Here is a 17,795-nt window from a genome sequence, read left to right as displayed (position 1 = left end):
GATCGGTCTATAAACGTTAGGGTCATTTTATATTTAAACAGCATCTTAAGAAAGTATTCCAGAATGTTAATCGACAAAGGTACCTAAAAATTTCTTCTCGGATCAAAAGGTGCCATGTTCGAAAAACATGAAATTTTCGAAGTAAAATAACTTTAAATTGCCGTGGGTCGGTCTATAAACGTTAATCTCATTTTATATTTAAATGGCATCTTAAGAAAGTATTCCAGAATGTAAATCGAAAAAGTAACCTCAAAATTTCATCTCGGATCAAGGTGCCAACTTCGAAAAACTTGAAATGTTCGAAGTAAAACTAACTTTTCACTATTTGGCACGCACAGCAAAGAAGATAAAACAAAATAATATTCCACACGCAAATATTCAAACTCTTTCTCATGTGTCTTTCAAAAGTGATATTACGTCTGTTTCTGTGCAGAGTGCTACTTCAATACATCCAAATGCGTTTGAAAAATGGTTTATGTTTGGTTGTGGAATTTTATTGGCAAATACAGAATCATCAGTTTACGAAAGGTCTGTATTCTGCGCCTTTCGACACTCCTGTTATTGAGAATACATCCAAATGCGTTTGAAAATGGTTTATGTTTGGTTGGGGAATATTATTGGCAAATACAGAAATATCAGTTTACGAAAGGTCGGTATTCTACACCTTTCGACACTCCTGTTATTGAGGACTATGAGTTTCAGATAAATTCTGAAATTTTTATATCGTTTAAAGGTAGAAGATGGCTTGACGGAAGCCTTATCGATAGCTATGCTGCAATGCCCAGTTATATTTGTACCCACAATGTTAACGTACAATATAATAGAAGACTTTTATGACAAGCCGTATCCGGAAAAATTATTGTCCATGCAAGGTGAAGTAAAAGGGAGAATTTTATTGCCTTTGCTGTTAATGTGTGTCAACAAACCATTCAAGTTGTCGACCCTAAGCAACAAACAACAGACAAAACAAGAACAGTATAAGCGTGGAAAAATTTTTTGAATTCCTCTGAAAGTAATAGTACATTTGGCAAATTAAAGTCCTTCGCATGGAAAGAGAAAAGTATTATAAACAGACCCTACCATTTTGATGACTGGAATTATGGACTATGTGTTCTGTATTATATGGAATGTATAAGGATGAATGCATCGATGTCGAAGTCATTCAAGCCCGATCGATGCCGAAGTCATTCAAGCCCGATCTATATCGGCACACTGTGGCCCAAACCTTATTATTAAAATTTAAGTCCATGAAGAACAAATGAATGTTATATTTTAATTTCCAACTTCAGCGGACTATAGTAATGTGTGACACTTGTAAGCGTTACACTGCACATGTTGAATGTTTACCAGACATAGGCCTACAAAAAACATTGGAAGAATGGCAAATGCCATCTGCCAAATACATATGTTTTCTATGTGAAACAAGTCCTCGGCCATGGATGAAGACTTAGAAGCTGTTGACCTAGGTATTATTATACAGTGTGTTCATTTCAGAAGTATCCACTCTTAATAACTCTTGATCTGATGTGAATATTGTTTGAGTGAAAACACGTCGATCTAGATATCGAGGGGGAAGTTCAAAAATGGTACCTAGAGAATTTTAGATTTCACCCCTTCTCCCCTGGTCACCCCAACTTTGAAATTTCAAATGGCACCCCTTACTTTTTTACCTCATTTGAAAGGGCATATATTTTTCTATTCAAAAATAAATTAAATCGATCAATTGGTTCTTAAGATTGACTGAACAAAAAATGGAAATTATTCACCCTTAACAACTCTTGACCTGATGAAGAGGGTCATCGTCAATAACGTTATCAGAAGAGGGATAAACACGTTTCTAATGCTAATTCTATAAATCTTCAACCAAATATCACGAAAAAATTCCAACCAATCGATAAAAATACTATTACTAAATTCGAATTACGTTTAGCTGTTTACGTTTCATGTCATTCAGCCATCAGTAAAGAGATAAAAGCCGTTAATGATTATGAAAATTATTATCACAACAACAACAATAACCAATAATATATATTTTTGCGATTTTGCATAATATTTTGCGACTTTCGATCACAGATGGGGCAGATGGGGATATAAAATAAATTATAATTTTTAAATCATTGATTTATTATAAATTAATAAGAGTTATTAATTTATAACTTATGGAACACATTACAACGTCAAAACATTCTTTCGTTGGTGAAGACTTTCTTGAGACTGTTCAGGGACACATTCCAAAATTTTTAAATAGATTTTTGGAAGAGTTAATAATGTAGGATGTATACTTACATTACACGAAAACAAAATTAAACAAAACAAAAATGGAATCAAAAAATGCTGCAGAAGATTCTGAACTATACTATTGTACTACTGTACAATCAACGAGTGTAATAAGGAAATTTTACAAGTCGTGGAGTGAAGAAAGACTATATAACTCATTTAATGGTACGACTGTACAACCAACGAGGATGAGATAATGAAAGTTTTACAAGGTGTGGATTGAAGAGTATATAACCGATTCAATCGTACGACTATACAACCAACGAGGATGATAATGGAAGTTTTACAAGTCGTGGAGTGAAGACTATATAACTCATTTAATGGTACGACTATACAACCAACGAGGATGATAATGGAGGTTTTACAAGTCGTGGAGTGAAGAAAGACTATATAACTCATTTAATGGTACGACTATACAACCAACGTGGATCATAATGGAAGTTTTACAAGTCATGGAGAGAAGAAAGACTACATAACTCATTCCTTTATTTAATGCAAACTGTTCAAGTCTATTTATTTCAACCCGACAATATTTATGTTATCATGAAGAGGCGGGTCACGCATCTTTTTCTATTCAATGAAATGTTAAAGAAACTCAAACATTATGATTAAATCAGTAGATACGAACGTCTTAATTATTTGTCTTGGCAATATCCATAAATTTGACAGTCTAAAAATATGGATGACCAATAAAAGTAACGTACTTGGATACGTTAACTGTACAAAAACCGCTGAAAAATTAGGCTCTTCACTTTTCCGAGCTTTGCATGGTTGCCAGACCTTTACAGGGAATACCAACATGTTTTTCAAAATAAATCTTACAGGAACAGACGAAATTTATGATAAAGAAAAAACAGATGCACTCCAAAAATTTACGAACGAACTTTATACAATCCATAACAATAGCGTTAATAAAGCGAGATTTGAATTATTTAAACAAATTTCCGCTAGTACCAACAATAATGATAAATTTTATCAGAGTATAATAAACTTCAATTTGAGCAAGTGACCTCCTTGTTGGAAATCGTTATCTCAAAAAATTTTACGTGCAAAATTCATAAATACGATGTGGGAGAATGCAACAGAAGAATCGTGCATTTCATACGATCCGACAACGTGTGGTTGACAACGTAACAAAAAAAAATAAACATAATGGATTACACAGGTCAGAACTCTTACCGTTGAAAAAATTGTTCAAAATTATCAGGATGAGGAGGAAAATCAGGAGGAAGATACAGAATTACACGGAAATAGATGCTGCGGTTGTGATGTTGTAGATGATTCAGAGTGAAGTTCAAAATATATACAAATCAATGAGTTTATCGATGCCTTTAGGTTTGTGAAGATGATACCCCATGAACGAATTTTACGTTCTTTGTGAACTTAATCGTTGGACCATCGTAAGGCCACTCTTGGCCAGCCTCAATTTTCGTTTGACAGCCCTCCGTTCGGAAATTATAAGTTCACGATTCAAAATTTTATTTCTCGTAGCCACCACCATGATCATCATAGGGAAAATAACATGGTAGCACCCCTATGAACGAAATTTAATTTAATTGTCGGTTCAAAATCGTAGGACCACTTTTGACCACTCACAATTTTCGTTTGACCACCATAATTTTTATGGATTCAAGATTTTTAAAGAAAAAAAACCATAATTACTATTTTAAAGTGAAAAAGTGTGCATTTCTTGCCGTAATCGTTGGTACTTTGGAATCGTATTTAAAAAAAAAAAAAAAAAAAAAAAAAAAAAACAATTTGTTTAACTAACGAAAAAAATAAAAGTTGGTTTCAACGGCTATGGCGCAACGAGGCGATCAGTGACATGTCCTTCGGGGACCATGAGCCACCTCATATTCTCCGTAGGGACACTTTGAGAAAGTTTAAAGAAGAGACTAACCAAAAATTGGGCATTGGTACTGAGCGAAATCCTGTCGAATCAATTTATTTTTTAAAGTATGCCGGGGTACATTAAGGAAATTGGGAAGGATAGGTTTTATGTTTGTTATTGCACCCCAATGCAAATGTTTCTTTATAAAAATTTAATTAAACATTACAAACAAATAAAAATTGACGCCACCGGCACATTAATAAAATCGTGAGTAAAAAGAAATAGAGAAAACTGACACATTTTTTTGTACCAAATTATAATAAAGGGGGAAAATGAAATACAACCATTGTTTCAAATGGTGCCGGAAAAACAAGACACTAACTATATCTGTTACTGGTTGCGTGAAATTCTCAGAGATAGTGAGTGCTCCAAGACCTCCAGCAGTGCATTGCGATTATTCACATGCTTTGCTGAATACAACTTCTTTAGCATTCAATGAGCGGAACTTAGAAAATTGTTGGCTTCGTGGAGAGCAGTTGCAACATCTTTTGAAATGCTATTTAAGGATAGATATCGCCCATTTAGTGAAAATAATATTTCACAAATATGTTTTTAAAAACAAATTGCCACAAACAAAAGACTTTTTTGTTCGAAGTTTGGCAATAATGTCTACATGTGACAATATAGACGATTTATCTGAGTTGGTGCTATAAATTTTCATTGTTGCCCTGAGTCAATACGATGAAACCGACGATTCAGTCAACGATGTTGTTTGCAAAAAAAAAAGGAAATAATTTGTTAGGCAAAATAAAACTTTTTAATTTAAGTAGTGACGAAAACAATGTGCGAAGCTACAAGCACTTAGAGAGTTGATGATTGTACGGCCATATTGAGTTTTTCTCAAAATATATATCAAAATTGTGTTAGCAAAATTTTTCTAACAAACACCACAGATACAATTGAATCTATTTCAAAGTTGGAAAGAGCGGCAGTAAAAAGAGGTCGAGAAAGTGCTGCTGTAGAGCAAAAACAAATACGTGTAAAACAAGGCCACAGCAAACCTTATTTAAATATTCAAGAAAATTGGTTTGGAAAAAATTTTGATGCTAAAGAAATAAAAAAATTAAACGAAGAGGAAGATTTACTAGAGAACAATAAAAAAAATGGGTTCAACATAGTTCAAAAAAAAAAAAAAACAACAACAAATTAAAAGGGTCAAATATTTGACTGCCTGTCCAAGCATTGACAGAATATATAGTCATAAAGACCAAATCTTGCTTAACGGCAATAACTTTTAAGTGGTTACCATCGAAAATAATCCTATATTTGTCCAAAACACATGTGCATTTGAGACAATTGTCGAAGTGTTTACCACTGCTTACTGATATTATAACATTTTTAAATTAACAGTCGATGTATCAAATTCACAAATTTTTAGTTTTGTGAAAAACATTCGCAACAGAAGGAGTGAGTCAATCTTTGTATAAGAAACGAGTGGAGATATTACGGTCATCATTTCCCATACAGAACAACCACATGAATTGTTATGGGTCTTTAACATTATTAGTGAACTCTCTTTTAAATGATGACCCCCCTTTAGTTACCACTAAAACTTGTTTAAAATGTGGAATAAATAAAGAAGAAACACGAGTAACAGATTATTTCGAAGAGCCATCCATTATTGTTAACTTTAAAAAAAATTTGTTGAAAGACATTTCAAGAAATATCTGAATGAAAAAGCCATATTTAAGGATAGATAAATGTAAATCAGAAGTAAATGTTAAAAAAACATCAAGTAAACTTTTAATTTTTGACGTGGAAGATTTATTTCAAGTTTTTATATCAAAGTTTCCAGCGGGGATTCATTTAACGAATATACCAGATGAAATTCTGATTCAGAACAATAAATATTTTCCGGTTGAAATTTATCGCCATATTCCAGCAAATTTTACAGCCTTTTGAGTGAAACAAATGGCTTTTGGAAAGACTATGATGAGCTGTGGGGGAAATCTCGATCTGTCAAAAACTCTCAAAGGGTAACCGTCACACCACTATGTTTAGTGCACGCACAATAAATTTAAAAAAAAATCAAAATATTATTAATTTTTGTAACATGTGTGCAATAACAGACCATATGACATAACAAAATTTGAAGTTAGAAAATAAAAATCTAAAATGTATCCCTGAAATCGTGTACTAAAAAGATATATAGAATTCGTTGCTTAATTTCTGACTGTAATATGAATAGACAGAAACGAAAACTTTCAAGAACAAGAACAGATAGCAACAGTGAACAAAGCGAAGATGAAGACGAAGTAGTTGATGAACCAGTTAGAAAAAATATTCCTAGTTTACTGGGGGAAAATAGTCATCGGCGGAGCACACAAGCACCAGCAAGGCAGGGTCGTACACGATGAGAAAACATTGTATTACATTTACCTGGCCCCAAAGGAGAAGCTAGAACAGATCAATCTCCTGAACAAGCTTGGAATTTATTATTTAATGAACAAATCAATGATATATTTTACACACAAATGAAGAAATTACTCGTAAGTGCAATGATATTAGAAAGCAGAGTTACACAAGACCAATAACTAAAACAGAAGTGAAGGCTTTTATAGGCCTGTTATTTTTAGCAAGTGCATTATTACGTATATCAAACTGTAACTTAGACAAACTTTGGTCAGTATTTGGAAATGGAATTTTTCGGGCGACAATGTCACAGCGGCGAGTTCAATTTATAGCATTATGTGTGAGATTTGATAGTAAAGAAACTAGAGCCGAAAGAAGATTAGTTGATAAATTTTCACCTATACGGGGACTATTCGACACGTTTGTGAATGTAAATCGTATTGCACACCATATGAATACTGTACTGTAGATGAACAGCCTGTAGGATACGGAAGAAACTTTCCGTTCTTAATAAACATGGCTAGAAATAATAATGCTGAATGATTCAAAAACATATTTTTTACGTTGGAAAAGTAACTACAGAAAACAATGAATCAGTACCGGCTTATTATGTTCGAAAACTTTCACAACCAATACATGGAACCAATCGAAACATCACAATAGACAATTGGTTTACGTCAATTTCCTTAGCTGAACAAATGTTACAACAGTTTAAATTAACTCTCCTAGGAACTTTGAGAAAGAATGAAAGAGAAATACCAGTTACCTTTGTCACAAAAAAAGAAGTAGGTTCATTACTATTTGCTTTTTACAAAAATAAAACTCTTGTTTCATACACTCCTAAACCAAACTAAATTATACTTTTGTGTCAACATTACATTCTGATGACTCTAAATGCCGTTACTGGGAAGCCCAATATTATACATTCGTATAATGAAACGAAGGGAGGAACATATACATTCGATCAGCTCTGTCATTCGTACACTACCTCACGGAAGACCAGACGTTGACCCTTACGAATTTTTTTCAATATACTTGATGCTAGTGGAATAAATGCAATGGTTTTGTTTTCCCTTTCAAATCCACTGTGGAGAGAAAAGAGAACCAACAATCGAAAATCTTTTCTAAAACAGTTAGGAATGAGTTTAATTGATCCATGATTACAAGAACGTTAGATGCTTCCTACTTTACAGAAAACGTTGCGACAAAGAGTTTCTGAAATTGTCGAAATTGAAATCACCCCACCACAGCATGATGTTCATTTACCAAAAAAAGTTAGTTATGCTGTGAGTGCGAACGCCAGGATCCAGGAAACTGAAGACCTGGCTAAGAATGATTAAGACTGATAATGCCAAAAAAAATTTTCACTAATTATTTAAACAATAGAAATATTAAATAAACTATTATAAATGATTAAAAATTGTTTTTAAGAAAAAAAATTTTTCAAGGCAATAATTGTAAAAAAATTTTTTTTTTATATTGAAGTAGTTAATTTACAGTAGTGATTTTAGAAGAAAAAATGTAAAATGAGTATAGCCATTGCTGTTAGCCAAATAGGGCAATTATTGGAATCCATTACTAAGGTAAAAATTTTTAAACTTTGAAAATATTCAGCAAAATGATATACCCACTCGTGGGGTAATTCGCCTTCCGCGGGTCTAAACCAGCAACATTATGTAAATATTCGACAAATGAACCAAAAAAGTATTCTCGACGTTTTTTAGTGTCGCTGAAAACGATTCCAAAGCCAGAACTCGAAAAACAAAAACCGCGAATTTTTGGGGTTGCTGCTCATGATTCCGTACTCAGAATTTCGATATAATCTCCCATCCTGGGGTAATTCACTCCGCTAGTCTAAAACAGCAATATTCTGTAAATATTCAACAAAATGAGCCAAAAAAGTATACTCGGGGGTTTTGGGGCCGTTGATCACGATTCCGGAATCAAAATTTCGGTATACTCCCACCTTCGGCATACTCCTGTCGTAATCCGCCCCTTCTGGTACAAAATAGCATATTCTGTAAATATTCGATGAAATTATCAATTATGTCATAGAGAGTTGAAGTATATCGGGATTCCGACTTCGGAATCTTGATCGGCGACCTAAAAAATTCCCGATTATACTTTTATTGTATTAATAAATGTCTTTTATTAATGCAAAAACAGTAATATGATGATAAATTTTCACAATATTACTTGAATTTTTCATTTTTTGTTAACTCAAAAAATTATTATAAACAAAGTATTAAAATTTTTTAAACTCTTATGCCGTGATCTTGTTAACTATATATAGCTATATATACAGGGTGACCCGTAAATAGCGCACGCTTTTGTTGCATCAGCTAGAAAATAAAATTATAAGGCGAAAAGTTAACTTCCATTTTTTGACCCGATGCACGGATAGTTAGTTAGCTATTAATTAAAATGGGAAGCCAATCAGAAACGTTGTAACTAAAAATTAAAACCACTCGACTCTGACTGAGACTGACTAATGAATGATTTTTGATAAGATTAAAAATAAATTATTCAATTATTATTATTGTTATTAAAAGAAAGAAAAACAAGAGAAAACAAACAATTGACTGAGTTAATTGTTGAAATACCATGCATAGACAGTGTTGATTACACTCTCACATTACACATACATGCATGTCACACATACATAACTAATATTCCCATATAATACATACTATACAACTCGAACTAACTTTTTACGCCCTAAGCATGCTATAAAAATGTCAGCTGTATATCTTTTTTCGTTTTTGAGTTATCGTGTACACACGCAGACAGACGGGCAGACAGACAACCGTAAATGGACTAATTAGATGATTTTATGAACACATATACCAAAATTTTGCTCGTAGCATCAATATTTTTAAGCGTTACAAAAATTATCAAGTATTCAGTTTGAGCCGAGAGCTTAAATTATTTCTATCAAAATCAATTATTCAATACTTTTTTTTATTAACAATAATAATTATTTAATAATTTATTTTTAAAGTATCAAAAATCATTCGTTATTCAATCTGAGTCAGAATTGAGTTTCTGATTGGCTGCCTACTTTAATTAAGAGCTGACTATCCGTGAAAATGGAAAGTCAGCAAACCAAAAAATGGAAGAGAAATTTTCGTCTTAGAATTTCATTTTTTATCTGATGCAAGAAAAGCGTGCGGTACTTCCAGGACACCCTGTATATATATATAGAAGGGCTCCTTTCCCGAAGCCAAAAAAATTTACACCAATTGTTTATATTTTTTTTTTTTTTTTTTAGTTTACTTTGAAGACGAAAGTGAGAAATTTTTGTTATTTAGCAATTGCTATTTTAGAAATACCTTCTTTTCTTCATCTATAATTGTTAATAAACGCTTTCGGTACATTTTTCTAGACATCATTCCAAATCCAATGAACTATCACACATATTTTCAAGAAAGAGCACTATCTGTATTTTTCACCATTTTGATCTTGTTGGCTAGACTATATACCACATTTTTTAAAGTAAAAATGATGAAAATATTCTATTTTGAAAATATAAAAACTTTATTTAGTTTTATGATTTTTACTAGAAAAAGAATAATTTACAAATTAACTTAAAATCAACACTTCAATAAAAACTTTATGGGAATAAAACATTTGGATTTAAATTTTATTACGAAATAAATTTATTTTAACATATTCAATTTATCAATTTGAAAGCGGCATTTAGAAAGAACTATGAAAATTTCAATCATGAATTAACCACTTGCTGAAGCAGCTTGTTTTTCATGAAATTTCCTCATACGTTCTTCTAATTCAGGTCTAAAATGACGAATTAATCCTTGTACTGGCCATGCCGCACCGTCACCCAATGCACAAATTGAATGTCCTTCAATTTGTTTACTTATTTCCCATAACATATCAATTTCTTCTTTCTTAGCGTTACCATCCACAAACCTATACATAATTTTATTCATCCAATTAACACCTTCACGACATGGCGTACATTGACCACATGACTCATGCTTATAGAACATTATTAACCGTGCAATTGCTTTTACAATATCAGTTTGTTTGTTCATTACAATTATAGCAGCTGTCCCTAAACTTGTTTGTACCGCTACCAATCCATCGAAATCCATAATTGCTTCTTCGCAAACCCTAAAAATTAAATCGGGAGTATTATAGTATACGAAAGTAAAATAGAACGCCATCGCGTGTTTTATTTTGTAAACAATGGTTTTGTTTTCTCTTTAATTCATAAAAATATCCAGGAAATCGGTAAAATTGCAATATTGTATTATAACTGGGTGTGTTTTCATAATTAACAACACAACCACTTTCGATTCGATAGTTTTTTACTCATTTTATTCAATATTAAATCATTAGTTAAGTCCATTTGTAACGTATGGTAGATACTTCTGGTAGGTGTTTGAAGCATTTTGAAATTCCTCAGATACCTCTCCAATAATATCCTAATTAGACCGTTAAAATGTAACATTTTTTGGGATAAGCGTGCGTTTGTCTGAGAACGCAATTTTTTTTATATATATATATATCAATGAGGGGTTAGTGTAATGTTAAATTCAAGTTAGTGGTGTTGTAGCCCTTGTCTCGCGACCGCCATCATGAACAAAAAAACAAACAAATGCTTTTTATGGTTTATCTGACAAACTATAGGCCTCATAAAAAAATTATTATAAACATTTTTTTTTTTTTTGCAAATAAAATTATCTAGAACTTGGGCCAAGTATCTTTTAGACGTAGAACAAAGCCTCAGGCCTCACTAAAAAATTATTATAACATTTTTTGTTGCAAATAAAATTATCTAGAAATTTGGTCAAGTAACATTAAGTCGTAGTCGTAACTTTTTTTTCTGCTCATTTTACAAAATAATTTTCATTATAGTCTACAGTACAAAGAGGGGGTATAGTTTCGTGATTAACACTCACTTCGTGAATGGCTTCATTTCAGTGTAACCTACAACGTTTACTTTTACGAAAACTTTGAAATTGGGGCGTTTTCAATGTGGAAGACCGAAAACAACATGTCATTTAAACGATCTATTGAAAAAATATGAACAACCATTTGCATTTTTTCTTGAATGCAAGAGAAATGAATATAATAAGAGAGAATAATAGTGGCCTATAAATATATTGGGCCCTTTGGTGTGACCTCCACCCCCCAACATGTCGGAAAAACGACGGTATAAAAATTTAACAACAGCCGGCTAATAAATAAATATTAGTAAAATTGAATGCTCATGCTGGCATACAGATTTCATGAGCAGTTTTTCGAAAACCTCCAGCACCCTCTGAACTTCTAAAGTTAATATTCTGCAGATGTCAGAAAGCAGCCCTCAAATATTTTTCAACCAGATCCTGAGCCGCAGCCTGGTCAATAAAAAAGACTGAGGACAGTGTAATCATGTCAATTAGAAAATGACGGTTTATTATGCTTACTGGGGCATAATACCAGGTAAAAAAGCGTGCCCCATACTCTGTCTCAAAATTAATTAATACAAATTGCATTATCAATAATTAAAAAGAATTTTGTTGGTTAGATATGTTGCAACACTCCACAAAAGTAAAAAATTTCAAAAAATACTTATTTTGATGTGAAAAGAAAAACCCCAAAGTTTCGCTGTCCGAACTTTTAATCCATACACAAGGCGTAATTTTACTCTACTATTATTAATATGACAGGAATCCAGTATTATATCAAGGGGTCGTTTTACCTTGAAGTTCAAGAATCAATAAAGAAAAAAATTTTACAGCTATAGAATTTGTTCGAAGTTTGGATAATGTTTAATACCCAGTGACTATCATCATACGGCATGCCCCAAAAATAATTAGCCAACCTATAATGTGTTCTTTCTTTGAAGGTAAAAAAGATATAAAAAACATAGATACCCTGAATACCCTGAATTGGATCCTGATCTTCAAGGGCTGTTAAAGATTAACTCGATTTCGTTACTGATATAAGACAGACGACCACTTTAAATTAGAAAATTTTTTTTGAATGAATAATTTTTTCGAAATATGAATTCGATTTGACAAATTACAAATCTGGTAATATTATTAAATTTTAGGACCAAATTTTAACTTTTAGCTCCAATTTTGGATTTTGAGGAGATTTTACAAAAACGCGCTCTGACAATTAAATATACATTCCAAAAACACATTTTATTGGCAAACAGACTTTTAAAATTACAAATTATTTAGTCGTATAGATAGATTTTGCCAAATTTCCGCCGAATATTTTCATTTTTCAAAAAAATGTTTCATACAAGAAATATTAGTTTTTTAAAACTTCTGGCGCATACTGTATACAAATATATCTCAAAATAGAAAATTTTAACTTACTTTTTAGGAATTAATGGAGTGGATGAACCACCAGGAATAACTGCAAGAAGATTATCCCAACCTCCGATAACACCTCCAGCATGTCGTTCAATTAATTCTTTTAATGGAATACTCATTTCTTCTTCAACAGTACATGGCGTATTTACATGTCCAGATATATTAAACAATTTTGTTCCTGAGTTACGTGTACGACCAAAACTGGCAAACCATGCTCCTCCACGTCGGCAAATTGTCTAAAAAAAAAGCTAACCGTTATCCAAAACCTTATCCGTGATCTAAGAATAATCACAAAGGTAATGATACTATCAATCATTTACTTTTATTATAAAATAAAAAAATGCCGCCACTCCTTTGAATTGCCACCAATAGAAAACTTTTCAAAGATTTTTTCTGAACTTTTTTAAGTTGCTTTTAAAATAACTTTTATATCGAACACTTTATTTCTATACTCAAAGACTGCAATTAACGAATTTCCCTTTTGATTAATAAATTTTGTTTTTCTATATAATCTGATCGCCACCTATTTAACTTTGGGCGAATTTTTTTTCATTTTTATAGGTCCCCGTTGTTTTTAGGTACATTCAGTTTAAAAATTACGATTTTTAATTTAAATATTTTAAAAGAAAAAAGTGCTTTTATGACTCGAAATCAGAATATTTAAGTATATTTTTACATAAATTTTAACTTTTTTCAAATTTCAGGATTGTTTTTGACTAACGATAATACCCTATTATAGAGATCAAACATAAAGGCAGTAAAATTTTGGAATATTCACAGAATCGAGCAAAACGTTAAATGTTTGTAAAAAAATTGCGAGGCTTTAAATCAAACATTGTTGTCATGATCTTACTTCCTTAAACTTATTTAATTCAAGATTAAAGGCAAATAACCGCATGGAAAAGTATGATATAATTTATCATTTTGAAGAGCAATCGCATGACGACCATCTGGTTAGTTAAATTTCTATTAGCATAGCAAAAGCTATTTTAAATCTTGCAAGTGTGATTAACAAAAACTTTAAATGATTTTAACCCTGTTGATGATAAAAACATTGAAATTATAATTTGTATTGTGCGAATAGACAGAAAATTTCCAGATCACTCGAAGACTCTTCGAATTTCCTACTTATGTTTCAGTAATTTTACAGATTAAATCTAAAAAATTAATAGAGAAATCTGTCAACATCTTTCACAGATACTTACTGGTGCAACTGCTACTGTTTCCACGTTAGTTACTGTGGTAGGGCATCCAAAGACGCCAACATCTGCAGGAAATGGAGGTTTCAATCTTGGTTTGCCTTGTTTACCTTCCAAACTTTCAATGAGAGCAGTTTCTTCTCCACAAATGTATGCACCAGCGCCACGATGCATAAAAACATCAAAATCAAAGCCTGACCCACAAGCATTTTTACCTAATAAACCAGCCTGGTACGCCTAAAAAATTATTTTCAATATTAAATCACATTAATTAAGAATATTTCGATGCTTTTTATTTAATAGACGTACTTCAGCGATTGCGACTTGCATGTTAGATGCTTCATTATAAAACTCGCCCCGAATATAAATGTAAGCTGCTTTAGCTCCCATTGCTTTACCAGCAATCAAACAACCTTCAACAAGTTTATGTGGATCATGGCGCATAATTTCACGATCTTTACACGTTCCAGGTTCACCTTCGTCAGCATTGACAACTAAATACTTCGGTCGTCCATCACTTGGTTTATTCATAAAACTCCACTTCATTCCTGAAGGAAAACCAGCTCCGCCACGACCTCGTAATCCAGATGTTTTTATTTCATCTAATAAAAGTTAATAATTAAAAACAATTATTAATCACTTCCAAATAAAAAAGATCTTTTTATTAATCCTTAAAAACATACAGATAGAATTGTGTGAAAAATATGTGTTATACAGGGTGGACTGTTTTAATCTATTATGGCTAATAGCTTGTTTTGTAACTAACCAATCAAAAAAAAACTTTAAAAAAAAGTTGCAGATTTTGAGAGAGAGGGGCATCATGTTCTGACATAAGATTGGGCAGTTCTTCGGGTTTTTTTAATAGTCAATTTAGAACCTAATAGGTAAGAGGTATAACACTTTAACTTAGGAAGTTGATCCTCATAAAAAATTAAAATTTTATGTTTAAAACTTATGCCATTATTGCATTTAATCGAAAGAAAATACGCTGAAAATTTAAAAATAATTGTAGGTCATACACAGGCGAATATCTTCTATTGCCCTTGAAAAGTTTTGACTAAAGCATTTTTCTATAGCTAGCGTGTTTTCTGTCGATAAAATGCAATAATGACATATTTTTCAGTTGCATTTCCTTCGAAAGTTAACGATTTTCGAAAAAAAGTACGTTTTTTTTTTTTTTTTTTTGAGGATCAACTTTCTAATTTAAAGTGTTATTCTTTTTCTTGCCTTTTAGGATCTAAGTTGTCTATTAACCTCATGATAACTTTTGTTCCATATATTTACAATCGTTGAGCCCAATTGACAGATAGAAAACATTTTGTTTTTCTTAAATTTTAAGTTGAATACTACAACTACCCGATAATTTGATAGTTAAAAATAAAGTTAACCGTTTTTCTAAATTTCCCGTACATGGCACAAAAAATCATAGTTTGTGATTTTTCGACATTTAAGCCAAAAATATTTGGGATATAAGTGATAAAGTGATGTAAAAATGAACTAAGTGGCTGATTATCATGAGGTTAAAGCAACCCGGAGAACTAGGTTCAATCTGATCTCAAAACATAATGTCCCCCATCAAACTCTGCAACTTTTGTTCAAGTTATTTTGTTATTGGTTAGTTACAAAACGAGCTATTAGCCATAATAGATTAAAATGACCCACTCTGTATTTAAAAAAATGCTAATTACATGTACTTTAGGGTAAACAAATCGACAGTTTCTTTTTGAAAATGGAACTATTTGCCTATAAAATGCTTTTTGATTATCTAAGAACTGTTTGCATTTTGTTCCGATACATGCGTTAATTACATTTGTGTTCGATTTTAGATAAAAATATAAAAAGTGCAAGTCAAGATTATAGATTTCAATGCTACCCAGAACGCCTGCACTATTATTTAAATACTTAACTTACTAAATAAGTCATACTTCCTCAAATTGTTAATTAAAATTACTAAGAAACATATTTTACCAATGAAACATTACAACAAAAAATATTTAAATGAAAAAAATATCATACTTAAAATCCAATCAACTCCTTTATCCAAAATTTCTTTAGTTTTATACCAATCTCCCCGTTTAAGAGCTCCTTTCAACCTCCAATCATGTCGACCATATAAATTGGTAAAAATTCGATCAGAATCTGCAAGTGGTCCAAAAGTTGTTTTTGTTTGTGGTGGAGGTGTTCCTGGAGGTGGAGGTCCCGCTGAATTGTGTCGCAAGGAAACATTTTTATATAAAGGAATTAAAATTCCTTTTATACCTAAATGAAATTAAGGTTATTGTACAACTTATGTAATACTAATGTAGTTATGTGAAAGCAGATTTTATAGTTTTGGTAGTAAAAACCATATTTTTTGTAGATTAGTTTACTAAGATTATAAATAAATTATTTGTAAAACATACCTGAATAATTCTTTGGTAGTGTACCACATCTAGCAATAATAACTCCTGCCATTTTGGCAAAAGTGACATAAGTGACGAAGACGGTACGATGAAACGAACACAAGATAAAAGCGTTTCAGTTCACAATAAACACTGAAGTTTATTATTGCGCATAAATACATTATTTTTACTCTAGTCGCCAGAACCAGTTTCATAGCCGATATGGACCACCAAGGTTACACATATTTCTTATATGACTGTTATTACACCATAGTTTATGTGCTTGTGTAATTTTGTATAAACTAATAAACAAATTCTAGAAGGATGAATTTTTGTTCAATTCGTGTTGAGACATAGTTATTGAAATAAATACCACGATCCTCGAAATAAAATTCGAATATAAAAATATATTCGAGTTTTGTGATATTTTTTTCAATAACTGCAAATTCTACATTTCTGGTTGAGAATAAATTGTGTTAGGTTTTTTTATAGGTCCATTTTAAACAAAAAACATTTCACCATTTTTTAATAAAATTAAATGTTTTAAAAAACCAAGAATTAATGGCGATTTTCAAAGTTGAGAAACCGAATGAAAAAGAGAAACTCATTTTAAGCTAGAAATGATTATTAAATTTTTATTAAAAATGTTTAGTTTTGGACATTAAGCAATGGACAATTTGATAAATTCGCTCCGATTAACACTGTGAATGTTTTTAGGTTTCTGAAATATATTGTGGTGAATGGAGGCTAAGAAAACGAGATATAGTATATGTAGCATCTTATATATTACTAGCTGTGAACCACTCCCTTCGCTGGACAGCTGTTAAACAATGTTTATGCAAAATTTGAAGCAGATTGGACCAAGGAAACATATTATCCCATACAAACTTTGCCTCCGTTTTTCACCCCCTAAGGAGTAGAATTTCAGAAAATCCTTTCTTGTTGGATGCCTACGTCATACAAAGAACACATCCTTCAAGTTTCAGGTCTCTACAATCAGCGGTTTAGGGTGTGCGTTGATCCATCAGTCAATCATTCACGACAAAGCATTTTATATGTATAGATTACTCTAGCAAGTTTTTTTCTGTCCTGCCCTCATTATCCTTATTTCTTTATAAAATTCCATTATTCACCCCTCATGTTTAAGCTTATTATGTCTAGGTTTGATGAAAAATATACTCACAGTCTAAAAATATACCGCTTAGGAAAAGACGTGCTAGAAAAATAATTTGAACGAAAAAAAAAATCATAAATTTAAATAATAAGTTTATTAGGCAAACATGTTAGTTTTTACAGATGCTGTCCTAATACTCTATACATATAATTACTGTTTTTAATACATATTCTCCTAATATTAATT

General features: G+C 31.7%; 1 protein-coding gene across 1 annotated transcript; it reads right to left on the bottom strand.

Moving 5' to 3' along the window:
- Positions 1–10,178: 10,178 nt before the first annotated feature.
- LOC123305269 (NADH dehydrogenase [ubiquinone] flavoprotein 1, mitochondrial) lies at positions 10,179–16,607 on the bottom strand. The gene is made up of 6 exons (XM_044886937.1): positions 16,457–16,607; positions 16,071–16,313; positions 14,364–14,656; positions 14,061–14,291; positions 12,859–13,091; positions 10,179–10,654 (listed from the first exon to the last, which is right to left on the bottom strand). The coding sequence occupies exons 1-6, from the start codon at positions 16,506–16,508 to the stop codon at positions 10,252–10,254; spliced, it is 1,455 nt and encodes a 484-aa protein (XP_044742872.1). The 5' UTR covers positions 16,509–16,607; the 3' UTR covers positions 10,179–10,251.
- Positions 16,608–17,795: the final 1,188 nt, after the last annotated feature.

Source organism: Chrysoperla carnea, chromosome 1 (assembly GCF_905475395.1).
Source record: "Chrysoperla carnea chromosome 1, inChrCarn1.1, whole genome shotgun sequence".
NCBI lineage: Eukaryota > Metazoa > Arthropoda > Insecta > Neuroptera > Chrysopidae > Chrysoperla > Chrysoperla carnea.
Note: the sequence above shows the minus strand (reverse complement) of the source record. Positions and strands in the feature narration are given on the sequence as shown.

Excerpts from the sequence above, each read along its gene's own strand:
- LOC123305269 (XM_044886937.1), bottom strand. The coding sequence starts at position 16,508 with ATGGCAGGAGTTATTATTGCTAGATGTGGTACACTACCAAAGAATTAT. Across the intron at positions 14,657-16,070 it reads AGGAGTTGATTGGATTTTAA|ATGAAATAAAAACATCTGGA; the intron begins GTATGATATTTT and ends AACTTTTATTAG. Across the intron at positions 14,292-14,363 it reads TGCAAGTCGCAATCGCTGAA|GCGTACCAGGCTGGTTTATT; the intron begins GTACGTCTATTA and ends ATAATTTTTTAG.